The 22,906-nt window shown below is 49.7% G+C and overlaps 1 protein-coding gene across 1 annotated transcript in view; it reads left to right on the top strand.

Annotated features, from left to right (window-relative positions):
• LOC103605431 (zinc finger protein 423-like) overlaps positions 1-11,196 on the top strand; it is a 36,448-nt gene extending 25,252 nt beyond the window's left edge. The window contains exon 5 of the mRNA XM_008590017.1: positions 10,507-11,196. Coding sequence (XP_008588239.1) covers positions 10,507-10,536 — 30 coding nt within the window. The 3' untranslated portion in view covers positions 10,537-11,196. The remainder of the gene's footprint in view (positions 1-10,506) is intronic.
• Positions 11,197-22,906: the final 11,710 nt, after the last annotated feature.

Raw genomic sequence — 22,906 nt, 5'->3', positions numbered from 1 at the left:
TTTTCTCAGCTTCCCTTTGCCAGGAAGGGGGTGCTTCAGACGAGCCCTCGGGTCACTGGCAGGTAGGGGTTGTTAGAGGGGTCCCAGCAGTGGTGTGAGCATGGAGCAAGTTAGCCACACAGTGTGGGGAGACAAAATGCCAAAATTACAATGACCAACTTCTGAACCACTTGGAAGCACACTGTCAGTGTAAAGATTGTGTGTGCATATGTGTATGTGGGGGGGGGCACGTGGGATTGTGGGGTATCTGTGCTGCGTGTGTGCATGTGGGATTGTGGGGTGTAAGAGAAAGAGAGGGGGGTGGGGCGTCAATGAGCACGTGTGTGTGGGATTGTGGGGTACCTGAGAGAGAGAGAGAGCGCGCGTATCCGTGAGCACACGCACGTGTGGAGTCGTGTGTAGGAGGTGAGAGGAGCCCTGCCTCGCCGCACCGCTCTCATGAGCACCCCAGGGGCTGTCTCCTGCAGTGCCTGGCTCTCCCCTTCTCTCCCATGGGGCACTGTGGGAGAGGGACGGGAAGACTCTCAAGTCCTTTGAAAGCAAGGAGGGTGTGGGGGGATAATTACAACTCAGAGTCTGAAAAGGTTCTGTGGCAGACTGTGCTGGTCTCTCCAAGTGGGTGAGGCACAGCCTGGAGACAGCAGCTCTGGGGAATGAGAAGCTTCTAGTCTCCCTGCATGCTCCTCAGTTTCCCAGGCATGCTGGCACCTGGCACAGCCCAGAAACACGTGGGCCGGCAGGGCAGGACCTGCCCACACAGCACCTGGGCTATGTGAATGGTTCTGCCTCCACAGAATGTCATTTTCTACCCTCCATTCTCCTCTTTAAAACTTGACTGTGCCAAGTCCCACCTCCCACCCCCTCAGGCGAGGACGCTAAATAAGGCCTGTTAAGTGTTTGGAGTATCTTGCGGCCCTCACAGACACCAGAGGCCTCAAGCTGATGCCTGGGGCCACATTTGACCTGCAGACATGTTTGATTGACTTGCATAGTGCTTTAAACCTTGAGACAGTTTATATTAAAAGAAAAATCTAGATTTCCAGTTTCCTTACAAAACCAGAAGGTGTGGCCACACTGGGCACATGCCCATGCCGCAGCCATTGCCTGGAGCTGACCAGCACTGTCCCTTTTTGACGAGGTCTGAGTTCCTGGGATTGACACAGTCCCCGCCGTGCCTTACTGCTTTACACCTGGCCTGGGTTGCACGTGTTCACAGTGCAAGCCTGACAGCACCCGGCCCCCTAAGCTTGAGGCCTCCGTCCAGACGTGCTGCTCCACGTGGTCAGAGGAGTCCTGCCCATTACAGATGCATCTCCCTGAATTCATCCACTCTTTTTCATTCCAAAAACATTCACTATGAGTTTGGCACCCCCACTGATAGGCTGTGTCTGTCTTCCCAAAGTGTTCCACGTGCCTGATCTTCTTTGACCTACACTGAGAGCTACAGATGTGTTTTGAGGTGGGAAGAGATCCCTCTCGTGGGTCTTGGGAACCCATCCACCCAATGCCATTTTTAATAGACTTTCATCACCTCCACTTTGGGCTCTCCTCAAGGCTTTGCAATAAGTATGCTTGCGGGATTCCTGGCCCTGCTGCATCGAGTTGGAATCATATCTTTTACAAGGCTGACTCAGGCTCTTTGAGAGCAGGTGACCATGCATTAATTCATATTTGAGGTGAACTGTCCCTCAGGGTCCTGGTTCCAAGCAGGCACCTGGCTGGTGTGGTTGTAACGGACTCCACAGTAATGCACAAGGTTGACAGGGCCAGTGCAATATCCCTACCCGGGAGGGGGCCAGAGTCCATGGAAGTGGTCACTTGGCACACCATTACTGGAACCCTCTATTGTCAGTCCTGAGACCTAAGTCAGCTAGGTACACTATCCCCAAGGGGTCTAGCCACAGGGGACCCCCCACTGCCCTTTGTAGAAACAGCAACAGAGGCAGGGGCCATGTTAACTCAGGACTCGGGTCAGGCGTGGACTCTGTTGCCAAGGAGGGGCAGATCTGTAAGCAGCCCTGGAAACATTTCATCTTCCTTTGCTTGTGACAACAGCCATAAAACTCTCGTTTTCTTTTGCACGGCTGCGATCTAAAGTCTCCCCGCTCACAAACAGACTGCCTGGGCCCATTTGCATTCTGAAGTGCAGTTCCCCTGGGTCTGCTGTCCCTAGGGCAGGTATTATTAGTTCTCTTGTTTTGTTGGGTGACTTTGAATGGGAGCCTGTTTACAGGTTGGGTTCCTAATAGGAAGACTTCGGTTCCTTCTTAATAATCTATTCTCTGGTGGGTTTTATTTCCAAAGCACAGCAGTACAGCCCTCCCCTCTTGGGGGTTTTTTGGGCTTTTTTTTTTTTTTTTCCCAACATTTTCTCCCATGTTTTCACATGTGGGAAGATATTTCCCGCTCATGGAACTCCTGTTGACCAGGCGACCGGCTTTGGTCTTCTGTGTGCTGGGTGCTGCAGGGTGCTGGCAGGAGGGGGCTCGGGGAGAAAGAGGGGCACTCTCCTCCCTGCCGGGCTCCTTAGAGCAGCGAGGAAAAGAGAAACCCAGACCTGGCCAGCCCCTTTGGAGAAACCGCCAACGAAAGGAGTGTGGGTCAGAGGCTGTTTGGGTGTGACTCCTCCTCGCACGTCCTCCCAGGTGACTCTGAGGTCCCTGAATCTGCTTCTGTTCTTGGTTCCACATGAAAGCAGACCCCCCTGCCCCAAGCCAGTCCCCTTGCTCCCTGGAAGTTGGAATCTCCCTCCAGGCCAGGAGTTGAATGAATCGAGGCTCTCACACGAGACAGCTTCTTTGGCTGAGTGTTGCAACGCTCACTTCCTGCTGCTCTGGAGTGGCAGACGACAGGCTGTCTCGCTGTCTGGGAGGTAGGGACGGGAAAACCTCATGCACATCCCCGTGACTCTCCCTCTGCCTTGTAGGACATTTCGGAGGCTTTGTCCCAGGCCAGTGGGTCAGCAGCTTCACACTGACGTGAAGTATGGGAGTCACCTCCACACGGGCAAAGCTCCCCCTGCCCTCTGTGTAAACAGGGCAAACGACAACTTGCTGGGTGGGGGCCTTGGGGGAAGTGGGGTGCATCCATGTCATAGCCCAGGTACCCAGGGGAGTGGCTGCGTCACGGGGCAGGCATTTAGAGGGAACCTGGGCCATCACTCACTGCTAATTTTAATGATGTGCATTAGCTCAATTGTGTTCTGAGTATTCATTCAGCGCTGTTTATGGTGTGCTCTCAAGTGCGCTTACCGTTTGTCAGAAGTGCAAACTAGCGAACATACGAGCCTTTAAGACAGGCCATCTGTTCGTCTTAGACCCTTGGACGATTGTCAAACGCTTCTAAAAATAAGTGCTCACAAGCGGAGGGGCTGCCCAGGTGACGTGCAGCAGAGAGGGGGAACAGGGCTGCCTGCGTCTGTGCCCTCCCCAAAGAGAGAGCGCTAACGTGTGTGTGCTGGAGAGGAGGGTTTGTGTGGGAACAGGGGAAGGGAGCAGTGGGACATGGAGACCATGAAGGCTCTGCTGATACACCTTTTCGGCTGGAGGCGTGAACTTCTCCCTGTATCTTGCCTCTCATGTAACTCCATAGCTCAAATACCTTCAATGGCTCCCCATGGTCCAGATTTAAGGGCAAGCTGCCTTGTCTGGCATCAAGGAGCCTCATCAATAAGGCCCCTGCCTTCCTTTCCAGGCTGGTCTCCATGGCACATACCCTGTGCTTCTGCCAAGCTGAATTATTCATTGCTCCCCAACATATGCTGCACTTTTCACATTTTGCAGGCAGAACAGTGCCATGGTGAAGGGGGGCTCTGCAGACAGACTGCATGGGTGCAGCCCCGGTGCTGCCATGTCCAGCTGCAGGACCCGAACTTCCCTGTGCCTCAGTTTTCTCATCTGCACAATAGGAATAATGACAGTATTTAACTCACAGGGTTGTCGTGAGGCTTCAGTGAGTTCTTGTAAGTGAAGTGTTAGGAATGGTGCCTGGCACACTGTGAGCCCATGGTAAGTGTTAGCTATGATCATTTTCAGCATCACTTTCACCTCCACGCTGTCATCTGGCTGGTTCGTTCTGCCTGGAAAGCTGTCTTTTTGTGCACACACGTGCCCCCCATGCAAATTCTAACCCAAGCTGTCCTCACAGGGCAACCAGAAGGGCAGCTTCTCCCTGAAGCATCTCCCAATCAGAAGTCCCCTCTCCATTGTCCTTTCTGTGAAACTTCATCCCCTCCTTCAGCCATAGTTTGTAAAAGGCCAGGATGTGCCTTACTCTTCGTCTTCTGCCCACTGCACGGGGCCGGGCTCCTTGTGCATTCAGTGAACAAATGGGAACCCTGCCGCATCTCCACTTATCTCCACTGCGACTTCAGCCTGAAGGATCTATCTTTTCCCCTGGAAACTGAATCTCTCCGTGGTTAAGGCAGGTTCTCAGACTTGGTCCCTGCCTCTGGAGAAGTAAAGCCAGTGTGGCAAGAGCCATGGTGGCTGGAGCCCTCCAGGGAGCGGTCTAGCGGTGGGCTGTGGAGAAAAGGGGTCAGCCCCAGCCTCTTTTCCAATGGGGAACTAGAGGGAGGTGATACATGGGTCAGCATGAAGGCTGGGTAGGTTCTGCAGGTGGGGCCAGAAGAGCACGGTGGATGGGATGTTCTGGGCTGGGGTGCTAAGTTTTCCTGTGCCTTAATCTGCCATAGGGACTCAAGGGCCAGGGCTTGGCCTCCAGGGAGGAGTCCTTTTTCACCCCATAGGGTCTTTAGTCTTTATGAATCCTGCTACCCTCGCCCTCACTGTGGAATTGTGAGCTCCTCGAGGGAAGGGGCTGGGGCTTCTCCACCTCTATATGCCCAGCGCGCAGCCCAAGGCCTGACAGACGGGAACTCAATGAATGTCTGTGGAAGGAAGGAATGAGTGAATGAGTGAATGAATAGATGAGCACATACCTCCTCCACCCCCATGCGGTCTCCCTGGGGCTCCCGTCCTCACTAGGTATCTTACTTTGTTCCCTGGGAGGAAGGGGAAAGCAGCGATTTGTGGGTCTGGAGGTGCTAGCCAGGGGGCTTGTCGGGAGGGGGTAGTGAGAGCAGGCAGGGTCTTTTTTTTTTTTTTTTCCTTTTTGTCTTTTTTACTGACCGGTAACGGGATCGCAACCCTCGGTGTTGCGCCCACACCGCACTCAGCCAGTGAGCGGGAACCGGTCTCCACATGGGATCCGAACCCTCGGCGGGAGCGCCGCCGCACTCCCAAGCAGCGCACTCTCCAGCACACCACCGGGCCAGCCCAAGCAGGCAGGGTCTTTATCAAATGCCAGCTGCTCCAGGGGCAGGACATCCAAGCTTAGGCCATCTCAGGAGCACCCCTGACACCTTCCCAACTTTTGGACATGTTGGGGGAGAAAGACACAGCTGGTCAGTCCATTAAACCTCTATGAGGCCCCCACTATATGCCTCAACTGTTTCTGGTCCCATGATTGGTACCAGCAGGGAGCAAACAGTCCCTCTGTCACAGAGCAACCTGTCTACTCAGGAAGACCATCATGGACACCATTTATGGAGATGTATGGAGCACTTACTCTTTGCCAGGCCTGGAATAAACATATATACATTATCTCCTGAGTCCTCAGGGCATCTTAGGAAGAGAGCCCGGTTATTAACCACCCCCAAAACCCAGAGGTCAGGGAACTCGCTCAAGGCCACATGGCTAGTAAGTAGCAGAGTCAGAATTGGAACCCAAGGTTAACCCCTCTCAGCCCACTAAGGGTTACTACTTGCCCTGTGGTCACCCAGGGCTGTGGCTAGAACCAGTGGGGCACTTGCTAAGAGCCAAGGCAAGGTGCTAGGACTTGGAGCCCAGAGGGGCAGGTAATAATGACATCGAGAGTGACCTACAGGGCGGAGTAATCTCCAGTCCTTGTGTGCACATCGTGGGCTGTGCAGAGGGCTCTTGTTGCTTCATACCACCAAACAGCAAGCATATTTAGGCACCTCTAGTCTTCCCCACATGCCATTGTGGCAGGCAGGTGTCAAAGGGAGACCAAGCAGAGTCCCAGACCAAGGGACAGAGAATGGGGCCAAGAACCCGAGAAGCAATCCTGGGCTACAGACGAGGGAGGACCCAGCCTGTGCTATGGGGCGTGCAGGTGGGCTCAGCCAGGGCACCCTTGGGGGCTGCTGAATCCAGACTTGTACCCTACTAGACCTCCAGTGGCCCGTTCAAGTGTGTCAGTGCTTTGGGAAGGACAGTCACCCATGAGGCTCCATCCTCTTGGCCCATTCCCTCTGCTGCACACATTCCCCATTGGCTTCGGTGTCAGAATCATTTTGCTGTTGAATGAATGAGTGAATGGCAGTGAAAATGAATGCTGGCCTTCTTTCCCCAGAGAGGCCATGAGTGTGCCCGGCAGCCAGCGTCCAGGTGCTCTGCTGCCAACTTCCACAGAGATGGCTCCTTTTGTGGGTCTCACCAGGACCCCAGCTCCTGCCCCTGCCCCTGGCAGCATGCAGATTTCTGTGCCTGCTCCTAAGCCACCCACTCACCCATCACTAACTTGGTGTCCCTGGGGCAGATGGCCCCGTGTGCCAGGCAGAGGCTCCCGAAACAGGCTGTACCAGAAACCTCCATCCATGAGTGCGCACAAGCTCTGCCGAGTGGATGGATCGAGGCCGCAAACTATTGCCACCCACCCCCTCCTGTTCTCCTGCTTTATTTTCCTCACCTGCTTCCCTGCCCCACACCTGTGTCTCCCTGGCAGGCAGAGAGGCCTGCATGGATGCCAGACCTCCCCTCCAGGCAGGCACGTTCCAGTCCTTCCCTGGCTCCCTCCCCACCCCCACCTCCACCCCGGCCTTTATGGTGCTGGGAAGTGCTCATCTGTGGGGTCGGTAGCGTCTTTAAAAAACGATTTTCTTCCTTCTCCGAGGGGGCTAAATATAGCACAGGCATAAACAGAGAAATAGACATTAAGCTAGAATGCCCTTGTGAGAACCATGCCGGGTGGAAGAACTCTTTAAGAAGGCTGACGAAGCTCCCCCGTCCCTCGAACCGAACCGTAGCTCCCAGCCTAGGGGGAGGAGCCTGGGTTCTTTTAGGGTTATTGGACTGTACCGATTGGCAGAGACTTGGCCAGAGCTGCTCAGCACACAGGTGTTGGATGATTGGTGAGTCCTGGTGACGGGTCCCTGCCATCCCCTCCACCCTTCGAGAAACTGCCTTCAGCCTGTGGAGTAGCTGATGGCCTCTTTAGCCAAACACCTGGGCTCCTTAGCAGTCCCTCTCCCCATAGGGTGGTCTTGAACCTTCTTCCTTAGCTGAGCTGCCATCTGCACCATTAATCTCACAAATGTTTGGGTGTCTGTGTGTCTCTCACCCCCACATGAGGACTCTGGAGGGATGAGCCCAGCTGGAGTCTTCCCGTACCCCTCACTGTGCCCAGCCCAGAGCAGAGCATCCAGCAGGTACTTAATAATGCAATGCCGAATGGATTCTGGTGCCTGGTCCCCTTGGGGCATCAAGTTTTGACATTTCCATCTGCTGTGATGTCCTGGGCTTTTGTTCCTATAACTAAACTTCAGGGAAGGAAGTTTTACCCTTCTGGCTCAGAACCCTTTATGAAGTTCTTTTCTGAGTATAACTTAAGAACCACCTGCTCTTGTTCCTGAAGGAGAAGCCCACTGTTGCTTTTTCCCCGAGAAGTGGGATTTATTCCTGCGTTTTCCTAACCCCTGCTCCTAGATGTAGGTTTCCGCCTCCGGGATTCCTAAGCCAGCAGCCCGGGTGAGCCAATGTGGACCCATGCATATCACACTGGCCCTGTTCTTGGCTTCCTGGCAAGAGGCTGCCTCATCATCCAGACGCCTCCGGGATTCCTAAGCCAGCAGCCCGGGTGAGCCAATGTGGACCATGCATATCACACTGGCCCTGTTCTTGGCTTCCTGGCAAGAGGCTGCCTCATCATCCAGATCCTCTGACACTCCCTTTCCCCATATTGGTAGTGGGTGGTCCTCAAGGATTTTGTGGAGATTAAATATCATCTCTGGTTTTCTGCTGCCCGTGGAGCAAAGTTCACATTCATGGGCACTCGGGACCTCTGCTGTCCACAGCCTGCATTCTCACCAGCCCTCCGTGTGACCTCTGTGCTGGGATTATCCCACTGGTCCCTGCATTCACCACGCTTATTCCAGCCTCTACACCTTTGTCTGTGCTGTTCCTTCCACTTGGAATGCCCTCTCTCCTTTCCACAGATCAGCTTCCCACCCATACACCACTTCATGGCTTACCTTCATGGATTCATTCGCAAATATTTCCTACCATACACTGCTACATGGATTGCTTCATGGATTCACTTGCAAATATTTCCTAAGTGTCTACTTTGTGCCAGGCCTTAGGAGCCATAATTTGAGAACAGGAAAAGAGCTGTCCATGTCTACCTTCCTAACATCCCTTCCCTTCCTCCTCCCCCACCTCCCATGAGTAAAGCTGGACCCGACCACACCCAGATAGCAGGTGCCTCGGACTGGCTGTCGGCAGGCTGGGGAAGTGAGACCTCCAAGTCCTTCCTGGGCAGCTGCACCTGCCATGCCACTGTTGAGCACTGGTGGCCAGAAATCCAGTCAGGAGAGTGTGTGCCCAGACCTGGGCTGGCTGCTGCAGGGCCAGGAAAGGAAGTGACACCACCCTGCATGCAGCTCAGCAGAGGAAGCCGGTCTTGCCCATGAGAGGTTGGGAGAGAGGAGAGAAGAGGTGGGAACCGACTCAGCAGGGGCTTGGAGCAGGAGGAGGAGGTTTGTGTATGGGGGGGTTCTGCTCCCCCCAGGACCGGTTGGCTGTCCCTGCACAAGTACAGGGGAGGTGCCTTGGCTGGAGGGTTGGGGTTCCCATGGCAACCGCTCGAATCCCATCTGTGGCCTCAGACAACCTGCCTTGTGCCTCTGGGTCCATGACACCCCCGACCGAGGTGCCAGGCCATGCTGGCAGAGTTCGTGCTCTGGCCTGGAGCAGAACATGGATGATTTGTGGACTAGGGTGCCCATCAGGGTGCAGGGCCCTGGGAAACCTGCCTCCTCTCACAAGCCCTGGGGTGGCCTGCACCCAGGGGCCCATGGAAGGAGTTTCGCAGTAGTTGGTGCTCTGCTGCAGGTGTCGGCGGGGGAGCATCTGACATGTGAGGACAGGGCTGCCTCCCCCTGGCTGTGAGATTGCCAGAGGGGTCAGCGACATTACTACAGAGGCTGCAACAGCGCCTCCAGTGGGAAGGGGATGCCACGGGGGCTTTGTGCTGGGGAGCAGGTGTGGCACCATCTTGGCCCTGGGCCCCAGGCCTCCAGGCAAAGCCATGGGCAGCCTCTGGTTGCCTCACAGCCAGACCTGGAGCCCGGGTGAGAGACGTGGTGCCTCTTCTGACCCCTAGTGGTCAGCGGCAGAGCTGCAGGCCTGGCTGCAGGGCCACTGGGCCACAGGGCCACTGGCTGGAGATGCAGGAGCATCCCTAAGAAGGGCTCCCTGGGATTGGCGGTCCTGTGCCACCCCAAACAGGGCTACTGTGCCCCTGGTGGACTTTGTTTCTTTTCTTCAGGTGTCATGAGGTGGAGCACCACCTGAAGCTTTGATGAATTTGGTCTGAATTTGGAACACGGACCACTGAAAACAAACAAAAGCACTGTGGGCTCTCAGAGACCAAATCCCACCCCTAGCCCCAAGATGCTGGCTCCTGTGAAAACAGATCAACACTGCTGGCCTGCTCTGGCTGGCAGGAGGGAGGAAATGCCGTGGGCTGTGGCGAGAGGGAAGCGTTTGGCCACAGGGTCCCACCTAGGCGCTAGTTTTCCAGGCAGAGTCGGCCAGACTGCTCAAGGTCCCTCTCTTCTGGTCCAAGCACTGTCACATGACCAAATGAGCAGGCTCCCAGAGCCAAGCAGTGGAGGCTCCTCCAACACCCTCCCTGCCGGGTAACCTGTCCCCTGCCTCGGCCGCAGGCGTCACAGCCGCCACTGCCTCAGCACGTCTGTGCCCATTCGGGTGTTTCTTGGCCAGAGAGCTGCACGGCACATCTGCTGTCTCCCTCTGCTAGGCTCAGAGCAGCTACCGGGAAGACCAAGAGGGGGACATGGGGGCAGCCTGCAGGCGATCAGAGATACAGCTTCCTCCTCATCATTAGAGTAAAAGATGGAGAGGTAAACAGGGATGTTTTGAATTCCTACCACCTCCCTGGCATTTTACCTTTCCCTCCACATAGCCAGTCCCTGTAGTAAGACCTGAATGGTCTTTAAAACACACACACACACAATTTATAGGGAGCCCAGGTTGGCAGCAACAGGAACTGATCCCCAAGCTCCAAATCAATGTGGCATCCTGGCAGCTGCGTCCCAGGAGCACTTTTTCCTTGTTGCATTTTGTTTGGTAATAATCGAGGCGCTTTTCTGCGGCGCTTGGCGTAAATGCACTGAGTGGGAGGGGACGGGCATGCTCTCCATTCTTCTGCCCTCATGCGTGTCTCCTTTCTTCGCCTTTGCAGAACCACACGATGAGCCAGCACGCACAGTGAGGGACCGCTCGACAGGACACCTCTCCGCAGAAGGCTTGCCGGAGACGCCGTGGGGAGGGCCATTTGAACATTACATCCAATCAAAGTGTCATTTGCAACCCAGATGTAAAACTCTAATGATTTGGCCATGAGGCGCTGCTATTATAAGCAGCTGGAAATGAATATTAATGGCAGAGATTAAAAGTATTCCATGCTCAGTATTTTTTATTGTCCTGCTACAGCTAGTGTGCTTTTAGAGTTTCCACCGCAGACTACATTTCTAGAGTTAGAGAAACCCGCTTTTAAGGCTATTGTCCTTTGTTCCTTCATGTATTATATTGATAGTTTTTAAAGATGGATTAGTGTGATTTTTTTTCTTTGCTTCTTTTTTTTTTCCTTCTTGATTTTCTTTTCCCCCCTTCGGTTAACTACTTTTTAATTGCAATTCTAGGTAATTGTGCATCGTGATGTGATTGCTTGGCTATTGTCTGAATATTTCCTTTTAATTTTTTAATTAAAGACTAATGCTTTGATTGGATTTGCCAGTTCACCGGACAGTGATTAAAACTATGTAATGAATATAATCGGTTTCAGTGCAACTGGATGGTCTGCTTTTAAATGTGACTTAATCTGACTGCAGTAACTAGTACAGTTCAATAAAGGGAATCCATGCGATTAGCATCCGGCTGCCTGGTTCTCTCCTCCCAAGCCTGGGACTGTGTGGGGGGCTGTCATCTCCTATGAGGTGTGCACTCCCGATGCAAATTTCGATGCGAGTTGCACATGCCCATGGGGACCTGCACCCAGTAGACCCTGCTTCCTTTGGGAAAGATGAAGTGTAGTAACCTAACGCACTGAGACTGGATGAGCTGGCAGTGGTCACAGAAGTCCAAGCAGAAGGACTCCTAATGATGAAATACTCTGATCTTCTTCATGGATGGGGAAACTGAGGCCCAAGGGTAACGAGTGGCTTTTCCAAGGCCACGCAGTAGGTTGGTGACTTGACTCATCCATGATGTTTCCCATCTGCTGGATGCAGGCAAGCAAGTGGCTAACTCATACCTCGCCAGGACGGCAGGTGGGACTTGGGTTCCTATTGTGGCCGAAGCATATAGATGTGGCAGGGGTGAGGGGCAGCTCCTCAGCCTCATGAGGTCCACGGTTGGGGGCTGCAGAGCAGAGCCGGGTGGGAGCAGCAGGTTCCTGATCCCAGAGATGAGTGGGATGTGGAAGCACTGAGACCAGTCGCGGGGCCAGGACTAGAGTGAGGCAGGCAGGTGCCTAGGGTGTGAGATCTCAGGAGGTGCTCACTCCCAGGGCCCACCTGCACTTGCAAACCCTGAGTATGAGTATTTCCTTGCATTTTGCACCCTAGGTGCCTCGCTTCCTCACCTGCACCTGGCCCTGCAGTGTCCCAGGGTGCCCCCGGCAGCCTTAGTTTCTCAGCCCTCTTTCACGTCACCTCCCACGCCTCTGTCAGGCTGGTGCTTTGCTGACTAGCTAATCAGAGGCTTGAATCTGCACGGGGAAGCCCTTCCTTGCTAACTTTTCACAAGGGGCAAAGAAATTGGTTATTACCCTTTGCAGAGCAGAAATGAAGCAGGCAGACAGATTGTACCTAATTATAATGTAATATGACATCACAGGCGTGGAATTTGGAGCAATTACACCCATCATCTTCCAGAAGATTCCCACATCAAGAGGCTTCTGGTGACCTGTAAGAGTTCCTCTTTCTGCCACCTCATGTTACATTCTCATATGGGTGAGGCTTTCAGTTTTTCAAAAGGCATTTTACATCTGTGAACCCTAAAGCACACCTTGCCCATGCTGGAGGTGGTGAACACTGATTTTTCAGTCCCCTAGAGACTTAGCCATTTTGACGGAGGACCTCAGGGTAGGTGTCAGTGTTCCCCAAAGTATGCCCAGTCATGAGCCGGGGCTGGGGCCAGGTTGGGCTGCAACGCGCCCACAGCCAGGCCTGCCTTTTGGGCAGTGCTGAGACTGTGGCGGGACCCGCGTGTCCTGGAGCTCGCCACATCACCGTCTCAGGGCCCTCTCCAGCTCTGGATTTATCCTGAACCCCATGGAGCCCAGGTGAGCCCTCAGTAAGTACCAATAGAAGATTTGATTTGATGGTTGGTGGCGTAGGGCTAAATTAGTCACTGCCCCCATTAAAAATACAGCGGGGGGTTTAAGAGCTTTTCACGCCGTGTGGGAATCAGCAGCGAAGCCGGCTGATGCCTTGGGTAAGGAGAGAGGCGGCCTAGGGGACCACAAGGTAATGAGGTTTATGGTGATGACAAGGCAGCCAGGGAACCCCACTGACTCCCCCTTGCCCCGGCCCCATTGTTCTCTGGCTGGCTCTGCCCCTGTGCTTCAGCTGAGGGCCCCTCATGGCTGCATGTGGGGAGGGGCCCAGTAGGGGGGACACTGAGGCCCTTACTGGGACTTGTATTCATCGCCATCAGGCAGTATTGGGGTGGGGGGAGTAGGGCAGGGTAATAAACCTGTACTTTGGGGACCCTGCCATTCCCTTGCAGTGGAATGATTTGGAGCTGGGATGAGCCACTTTACCTCTCAGGTCCGAGGGGTCTCGGAGGATCACTGGGAGGCTCATATGAAATGATGCCTTTTGAGGGTCTGAGTACTTAGAAAGACCCAGCATGGTCACTGTTATGAGGACGATGAAGCCAGGCCTCTCACAGGGGTGGGGGTGGGGGGGAGCTTTCAGCTAGGATGGTGCAAAGGAATCAGCCACTAGTTGTTTGGATTCGGCTTTGGGGAGTGGGTGAGGTGACTGGAAATCTAAGGTTCATTGCTGCTGTGTTTAGATGTACAAATTGTCAGTTACCCATGGCTGTGAGGGTGGAGGTATTTTGCCCAGGCTGGGAAGTGGACCAGGACCCCTGGGCCACCGGCCCCTGTCATTGGGTACCTGCCCAGAACTTCCAGAAGCAAGTGGGTAAGCGTTTTGGTTTCAGTGGAAAAACTGCCATAGGAAGAATCTTCTCAAGTTTCTCAGCCATAGAGAATGTTCCTTTTAAACTCACCCTGTGTTTAATATTTAACTTTCCACCTGTTTTTCTTCTAATCTAAAGTGTGTGCTCTTAGTGGTGGGACTTGCACCTACAAGTGTTCAATAAATAGGACTGGAACTTCATTCGTTCATCCATGCCTCCGTCCAGCAGGTATCTACTGAGCTGCTGCTATGCACCAGGCACCTCACGAGGCACTGAGGATAAAGAGGTAAACAGGCGGACATGGCCCCTGCCCTCATGGAGCTCATGGTCACGCGACAGCAGCCTAACAAGCAAGCACGGTGGGCACACAGTCACCCACTCTGATGGGAAGAACCGGCAGCTGTGAGTGATTAATGGGGGGGCATGTATTAGATGCAGGGGTGCATCAAGGAAAGCCTTGTTGGGGAAGTGACTTGCGTGGAGGCCTGATGAAAGAAGGTAAGCAGCAGAGAGCAGTGTGAAGAGACCACAGTGAATGCAGAAGCCCTGGGGTGAAAACGAGCTGGAAGTATCCACAGAGATCCTTAGTCATAGTGGGTTTCAATTTCAATTGTTTTAAAACAAGTCCAGAGAAGGTCAGAGTCTTGTCCAGGGTCACACAATTCAGGAGAGAATTGGGACTATATTTTGGGTGTCCTGCCTTCCTGCCTTAGGCATCTGACTCCCTTATTGTTTTTATTGTAACAATAATAATAATCATGATAATGATGAATAAAATAATTGTGAGAAAGACTGCTGGTTCTCCGTTTTTTTTCTTATTAAAACTTAATGAAACTTTTCCTTAATAAAACTCATTTTAAGCGGACCACATATTACCTTGGAGAGGAAAAGGGGCAGAATATATATCCTATCCTTCCTAGAAATTAGGTGGGGCCCTATTACTATTGCTTAGTTCGTTTTCAGTTTCAGTATTCTGTTATAAGCAATGGAGTAATTTATAAAGAAATAAAATTTATTTCTTACAGTTTTGGATGCTGGGAAGTGCATGGCTTAGGGGGCGCATCTGGTGAGGGTCTTCTGGCTGGGAACTCTCTACAGAGTCCCATGGCTATTAGGGTATCACACAACAAGAATGGCAGAAGTAAGAGAGCTAATCTTCTCACTTGCTCTTCTTATAAAGCCATCAGGATTACACCCATGACAACCCATTAAACCATCAACCCATTACTCCATGAATGGATCAATCCATTCACGAGGACACAGTCTTCATGATCCAATCACCTCTTAAAGGACCCACTTTCTACTACCATATTGGGGGGTAAGTTCTAACATGAGCTTGGGAGGACATTCAAACCACAGCAGTGGCCATATTGATTGCATCAATGGGATATAAATAGAGGCGGTATGTGCAGTTCCTAAGAATTGTCCTGAAAGAGAAGAAATGAGTGCATTTCTCCCCCCACCCCTTCCTGAGAGCTGGAATGTGGATACAATAGCTGGATCTCCAGAAGCCATTTTGAACCATGAGGTAACTTTATTACCCCATTAATCACTCACACCTTCTGGTTTTTTCCCATCATACCTGTTATGATCATGTACTTATTGACATGGGTTGGAATTTGCCTTAAGAGAAGAGAGAGACATCCTAAGAGGATTTGTTCCCCAAATGCTCGTTACCTGTCAAAGCAAGTTCACAGGGCCACTTTTTTACAACTTATAATTGATTTTGGTTCACTCACACTTTCCAGGAGAGTGACCCTCTCCTGATAGATTGTACACCCTGCGTGGCACTCCATGTCAGAGTATGGGAGAAAACTTGCAACTCTTAACAAAGGCTGCACATTTACAACTCTACCTTGCTTGGTCTCTCTCCAAAGCACCAAATAGCTTATAGTGTGCTGTGCATACCCCTGGCAGCCTCTTCCCTCCGTGTCTTTGTGCATGCTGCTTCCTCTTGCTGGAATGTCCTTCCCTTCTCTTTTTACCCAGTTAACTCCTGCTTTTAGACTCAGCTCAGCTGTTTAATTCTTGGGGCTGAGACTAGAGTGAAAGCCTCTTCCCTCCGTGTCTTTGTGCATGCTGCTTCCTCTTGCTGGAATGTCCTTCCCTTCTCTTTTTACCCCGTTAACTCCTGCTTTTAGACTCAGCTCAGCTGTTTAATTCTTGGGGCTGAGACTAGAGTGAAGCACTCTCCTTGGAGCAAAATTTGAGGGGCACCAAAAAGCTCAGTAATCAAGATAAACAATATTTTAATGCAATATTTTAAAAAGTCAGATTGGTAGACTACAGCCTGCAGGCTGGCTGCCCGGTTTTGAAAATAAAGTTTTATTGAAACCAGGGCTGGGATTAGTGTGAGGTAAGTGAAGCATGGGTCCTGTCTTTATTAACAATTTGCTATTTTGCTCATCATGGATTTTTTTGCACTAATTTTGATTTTCGAAAATATTGCATGTATTTATTGCAGGTATTATTCTGGGTTTTTTCTGTTTTTTGTTTCTTGGCATTCACTTAAATTTTGTGCCCAAGGCAAGTCCCTCACTCATTTTACCCTAGTCTTGGCCCTGTTCATCCTCCGGGCAGCCTACTCTGACCCCTGCAGTTGGATAAAATGCTCCGATAATAAGAACTCTGATAATACCTTGTGTATAAGTCTATCACTGGGCATCTGCACAGTTCTATCCTTGTCTTTCTCTGGGGCTGGGTGTCAGTTAGGACAGGCTAGGTTATGGCACAGTAACAAGAAAACCCAAATTCTCAGTGGCTGGACACAACAAAGATTCATTTCTTGCTTATATTACATGGCCATCCTGGATCTCCAGGGGGCATACTTCATCTTAGTCACTGAAGTCAGGCTTGGGGAGCAGCCAATGCCTTAAATGTGGTCAGTAACCAAGCTAGAGGGAAAGAGAGAACTTGGGAGGGGATCATGCTGGCAATTTCTGTGCTCTTGCCTGGGACTCTCTCTCTCTCTCTCTCTCTCTCTCTCTCTCTCCTCTCTCTCCTCTCTCTCTCTCTCTCTCTCTCTCTCTCCCCCCTCTCTCTCCTCTCTCTCTCTCCTCTCTCTTTCTCTTGCACATACACAGCACTTCAATACATAACTCTTTGGTCAGCAACTGTCACATGGCCCCCTACATCACAAAGGGACCAGGAAATGCAATTGTGTCATATGCCTGGAAGAAGCGACAATGGGCAAGTTTTGGCAAATTGTGCTAAACGACTGTCACAGACTGTTTGCTCCTCCCTTCCACCTGTCCCTGACTATCTTCAGGGGCAATGCCTGACTCAGTAAATCTCGGTATATCCAGTACCCCACAAAGGACCTGGAGCAGGTATTTACCAAATGAAAGCAGAAATTGAGTATGAAAGTGAATAAGTGACCATTCAAAAGGGCTAGGGGAAGATCAGCATGTGTATGAAGACACCGTGCAACCTAAAAACTGTGAAGTATGACAGACCTGGATTCAAACCTCAGCTCGACCACTTATTAGCTGTGTGACCTCAAGCAAGGCACTTAACTTCTCTGAGCCTCAGTCTTTTTATTGGTAAAATAGGAAGAATAATATATAGTGCTTTGCCTCACAAAGTTGCTGTGAAACTGAAATGAGATAAGAATGACGATGACATTAAATAACATTTTCTAAGCATTCAGTACGTGCCTGTTATTATTCTAAGCACTGTGTGCTAACTCACTGAATCCACACAACATTATCACGTGCATACTCTTATCCCTTTGTTTTTTTACCGATGAGGGAACCAAGAGGCTAAGTAATTTGCATTCAAATTCGAACCCAGGCAGTCTGCATCCACATCCCTGTCCTCAGTTCCTAGAAGCACTTTAGCAGAGCGCATAAGAAAGGGTAGCTCCTGATACTCGCATCAGGCGGGCTTTTTCCAGGTGTTGGTCCACCAGAGTCTGCCTCTGCCCGCAGAGACCTCTTCCAGCTGGGCCGAGCCTGGACCTGCCTGGGCCAAGGACACCACGCGGTCAGCAGGAGCCCCAGCCTGGGCCTGAGACGCGGCTTGGCCCGCCCCCCCTCTCTCCTGGGCCCTGATTGGCCCGCTCGGCGCCGGCCCCGCCCACCCGGCGCCCGCCCGGCCCGGGGCTGAGCGCGAGCTGCGTGGTGTTATTTGTGGAGTTATTAATTACTGAAGGGCGCAAACCGTGCTTCCGTGCATAAAAATATGTTTGAGCAGTTTCTACTTAAACTTTAAAGAGAACGTTAATCAATTTTATTTTAACAAAATGACCTTAAGCGGGGGAAAAAAAATTGGTGTTATTTGCCCAAACAGGCAAATTAATTTCTCTCTCTTGAGAAATCTGAGAAGTTTCCAGAAATAGCTATGCATAATTTACACCTGCCCTGGCCGCTCCTAGTTAGACGCCAAGCCCAGTCATGGGCCCCACCCAGACCCAGCCTCAGAAAGACCTGAAAACAGAGGAGTCCTAGAAAGGTCCTGCCACCCCTAAGCCTGCTTTCCTGTTGCTCCTCAGCAGCCTCATTTTATGACCTTGGGAGGGGGACGCCGAAGCGAAGGGCAACGTAGTATCTGAAGGCAGCCCGGACAGGGTCAAGGTCACTGGAGGCCGAGGGGCTGCTAGACCTGGGACTTCTGGGTAGGCCTGAGAGGGTCTCAGCGACGACCATCCCCAAGTTTGCAGGTGCCGTTCTGAGGCACGTGACCTGCAGCCGCCTACTTAGCCCTCTCCACCCCCCAGCCCCCTTCTCTTGAGGGTTCCCAGGATGCCAGCGTCTCCAGAACAATGCACAGAGCCTCTTCACCCTCCAAGCGCCTCCCCCTCTGCATCTCCACACCTCAGCACACCCAGACACCCTGCTGAGCTTCTACGTGGGTGGAGGGGGTGGTCGGCCTTGAGGCAGGGTGTGGGAGCTGCTGGGGCTATGGTCAGTTTCCAGTTGGGGCCTTTCAGTAGAAGGGTGACTTTGGCTGCATCTGACCTCCCTAGATCTGAGTTTCCCCATCTTAAAGTGGAGATTGTGCTACTCCTACCTCCATATGGCTTCTGCCAGGATGGAGAGAGGTAATTGTGGGAGAAGGTCAGCTCCAAGAGGGCAGAACTTTGTCTTTTTATCGTTGCTGTATCCCCAGCACCTACAACAATGCTAGGGCATAGTAGGTGCTCAATAAACATTTGTTGAATAAATGAGTGGATGAAAAGTGCTGAACGTAGTAGCTGTTCCATTATTACTGCTGCTAGAATTATTGCAGTAGAAATCTTTGAAAATTTCCAAATATAAAATTAGGACATAATATAGAAAATTGTTTTTCAAACAGCACTTGCCCGTTAGCCCCCGGGGATTCTGATAGGATCACCTGCATGGCAGGGTGCCTTCCTCCTCTCCCTTCGAAATGATGTCTAGCCTCTAGTAAGTGCTTAAAATGTATTTGTTGAATGAGTGAATGAGAGCCTACAGCAGGAGCCACAAATTCAGGGCCAACAAGAGCAGGCTCAATGAATGAGTGAAGTGGGCTTGGGGAGCAGGCGCTGGTTGTAGTGGCTGGACAGCAAACGCCCATCACAAGGGGGCAGCTGCTACCCAGGCCCAGTGCCTGGTGGCCCTGTGAAAATAAAGATCCAGATTGCCATATCTTCCAATTTTTCAAGAGGAAGAAATGCAGAATTTTATGTGAAACATCCCAAATATTTATGCCAGTAAGGTGCTTCAAAGTTTAACAAAAACAAAAACAAACCCATGTATGCCAAGGAAAACACTTCTGAGGGCTACATTGGACCACCCGTTCGAAGCTTGAGAACAGCGGACAGAATGCTCTAAGTAGCTGAAATGTTGGGCACCAACTGAGAGAGAGTGTGTGACCAGCCCATTTTGCAGGTGAAGACACTGACTCAGGGATTGTGTAACCTGCAGTAGAGCTGAGGAACCCAGCTCTGAGGCAGAGGGAGCATCCACCTCCTCCTCTGTGTTTGGGGGCTGGAGGCAGAAGTGGAGGGGTGTCCCCTGCTTCTCTTCTCATCCAGTGGATTTGTCTGAATTTTCTTTCTAACCCCATAACCCTGGAGGCAATCAGAGCTGGATTCTTGGGCTTTGCTATGCCTTAGTTTCCTTATCGGGAAAACAGGGATAAAAAATCAAGGTCTCCTGGAGTTGTGAGAATTGGATGAGATGACATAGTAGGCACTTGGCACAGCTGCTGGCTGACACATATAGGTGTGCACATGAATGGGGTGGTCACCCCATTCCTACAGATGAGCTGAGAGCTCCAGAAGCACCAAGAAGGCTCTTCTAAAAGGAGAAGAGCCATGGGGAACAGGCCACATGGAAACCAGTTTCTGTCCATGGACTTCTGAGGAATGACCAGGCTGATTTGGAACAGATACCCCCAGGAATAGTGAAAAGGAATCTCAGAGCTCTGGGAATAGCAATCATGGGCGGGGCAGCTGGGGATTCCTGGGAGGCCTGGGGACCCAGGACAGGGATCATGGATGGCTTCTAAATCTGCAAATGGGGACAGGGATTCTGCACCCCAGGTGGTGGAGAGGATATGAGGACACGTTGCATCGTGCAGCACTTTGTGGCATGGAGCAATTGGGGGGGCAGCTTCATTAGCTGGTGGTTTCTAAAGATTTGTAGAAAGCAGGGGAGAAAATCAGCTCTGAGATACAGTGAGGAAATTATTCCGACCCTTCAGTCTTAACGAAGCAGGCCCTAATTAGCCCCCTTCAAGGAGAATTGCCTGCCCTAGCATTCTGGGGACCCCTGGCTAGGTTCTTGACCCTGCTCTGCCCCCAGCAGATCTTATATACAGCTCCTTCAGGGCCCAGATCAAACATCACCACCTTCAGAGAGCCCTCCCTGACCTCCCCACAGGTGCTGCCTGGGTTTGCCCTGCCTCCTAAATCCTGGTAGCACCCAGCACGCTGCAAGGCACACATGTGCTGCTCGCTAAATCCAGAGTCTTGACACTCCCAGACAGTTATTCCTTATTACCTTTATTCTCATTTTACAGTAAGGAAAGCTGGGGCTCAACTCCACCAGCTCATGGGTGGAAAAGTGGATATGGGAAGGGAGGTGATCTGTCTGGAAGGCTGGGCTCTAACTCTCTGTGCGACCCCGCACTGAGTAGCCAGGCAAACCACGTGGATATTTAAAATAAAATGTTGATGTTAAAAAAAGTAGTGATTAAATAACAAAAGAAAAAAATTTAAACTGCTTAGAAGGATATGAGGTGAAAATCATTAAATATCAACTATCCCTCTTATACACAATCATTTTTTCCAGTTTTGTTCCTTCCAGAGATTCCTTCCATATCTATTTGTAGACACCTCTATTCTTTCTTCACAAAAATGTTATTTTGCATATTGTCTTGCGACATCTTTTTCATTCCCTTATAAATATGCTGTCCCTTTCTCTTCATATAGCACACACAGATCTCATTATGTCTTGGGAGATTTTCAGTTATGAATTCAACTTTTTTAATAGTTATAAGTTTATATAAGGCTATTCACATGATCTGTTTCGTATTGGTAAGTTGTGGTGGTCTGTGTTTTTTAAGGAATTGTTCAATTTCATCTAATTTGTCAAATTTATGTGTGTGGAGTTGTCCATAGTATTCCGTTGTTATCCTTTTCATGTCTGTGGGTCTGTAGTGAGATCCACTGTCTCATTCCCAATATTGGTACTTTTTGTCTTCTCTCTTTTTCTCTGTCAGTCTTGGTAGAAGTTCTTCAATTTTTGCTCTTTACAAAGAACCAACTCTTTGTTTCAGTGATTTTCTCTGTTTATCTGTTTTTAATTTCATTCATCTCTGCTCTTTATTTTTTCCTTCCTCCTGCTTGCTTAGGATTTATTTTGCTCTCATTTTTCTAGATTCTTGAGGTGGAAGCTTAGATTATTGATTTGAGACTTTCCCTCTTTTCTAATATATATACTTAGTGCTATGAATTTCTCTCCCATCACTGATTTGGCTGTGTCCCAACAGTTTTTATATGTTGTATTTTCCTTTTTATTCAGTTTAATGTATTTTAAAATTTCCCTTGAGATTTCCTCTTTGACCCATGAATTATTTGGAAGTGTGTTTTTTAGTTTCTAAGTGTTTGGTGATGTTCCTTTTATCTTTGTGTTACTGATTTCTAGTTTGATTGTTGTTGGAGATCATAGTCTGTAATTTAAATTCTTTTAAATTTGTTGAAATTTATGTTTTCTGGCCCATAATGTGTTCTATCATGGTACATGTTTGTTTCATGGGGACTTGAAAGAATGTGTTTTCTGCTGTTTTGGGTTGGAGTGTTCTATAGATGTCTATTATATTTTGCTAGTTGATAGTATTGTTACATTCATCTGTATCCTTGCTGATTTTCTGTCTAATTTTTTTATCAATTGTCAAGAGAGGGTTGTTGAAGTGTCCAAATATAATTGTGGATATATCTATTTCTTCTCTTGGCTCTTTCAGTTTGCTTTATATATTTTGGAGCTCTGTTGTTTGGCACATACACATTTAGGATTGCTATGTCTTCTTGGTGAATTGATTCTTTTATTATTATATCATATTCCTCTCTGTCTCTAGTAATTTTCTTTGCTATGAAGTCTACTTTATCTAACACTAATATAGCCACTTATGTTTTCTTTTGATTAATATTTGCATAATTTTTTTATCTTTTTACTTTCAACCTATTTATATCATTACATTTGAAGTGAATTTCTTATAGACAGCAATTGGATCTTATACTTTGCCAGTCTCTCTTTTAATTGGTATATTAGAGCATTTACATTTAAGGTAATTATTGAAATGTTAGGGCTTAAGTTTGCCATTTTATTTTTTGTTTTATGTTCATTCTCTCTATTTTTCATTTCTCTGATTTTTTTCTGCCTTTGTAGCTTGAACAAATTTTTAGACTTTCATTTTGCTTTGTCCATGGTGTTTATGAGCATATTTCCTTGTGTAGCTTTTTTAGTGGTTAACATTTATTACATTATACACAAGGTACTTCAAAAAGTTCATGGAAAAATAAAACTAAAAGATAATACAAAAATTTCCATGAACTTTTTGAAGTACCCTTGTATATATAGTTTATAAAAATCTCCTGATGTCATTATTTTATCAGTTCAAATGAAGTGTACAAACTGTACCTTGTTTTATGTCTCTTTACTCTCCCCTGTGTATAGTTATCTTAAATATTGTCTTACACACACTTACAGCCACATCAGTGTTAATTCTTTTTTTCTTTTTCTTTCTTTCTTTTTGCTTCAACCATTAAGCATAATTTAGAAAACTCAAGAGAAGGAAACTCTATTCTATTTACCCACATTTTTGCTTACTGTGTTCTTTCTTTCTTCCTCATGTTCCAAGATTCCTTCTTTTATCATTTCTTTTATGTTTAGAGGACTTCCTTTGCCATTCTTTTAGAGCAGGTCAACTGGTTACAGATTTTCTTAGTTTTTCTTCTTCTGAGA

Source organism: Galeopterus variegatus, unplaced genomic scaffold (assembly GCF_000696425.1).
Source record: "Galeopterus variegatus unplaced genomic scaffold, G_variegatus-3.0.2 Scaffold5808, whole genome shotgun sequence".
NCBI classification, from domain to species: Eukaryota; Metazoa; Chordata; class Mammalia; order Dermoptera; family Cynocephalidae; genus Galeopterus; species Galeopterus variegatus.
The sequence above is the reverse complement of the archived record's forward strand: the minus strand, read 5'-3'. Positions and strand labels throughout refer to the sequence as shown.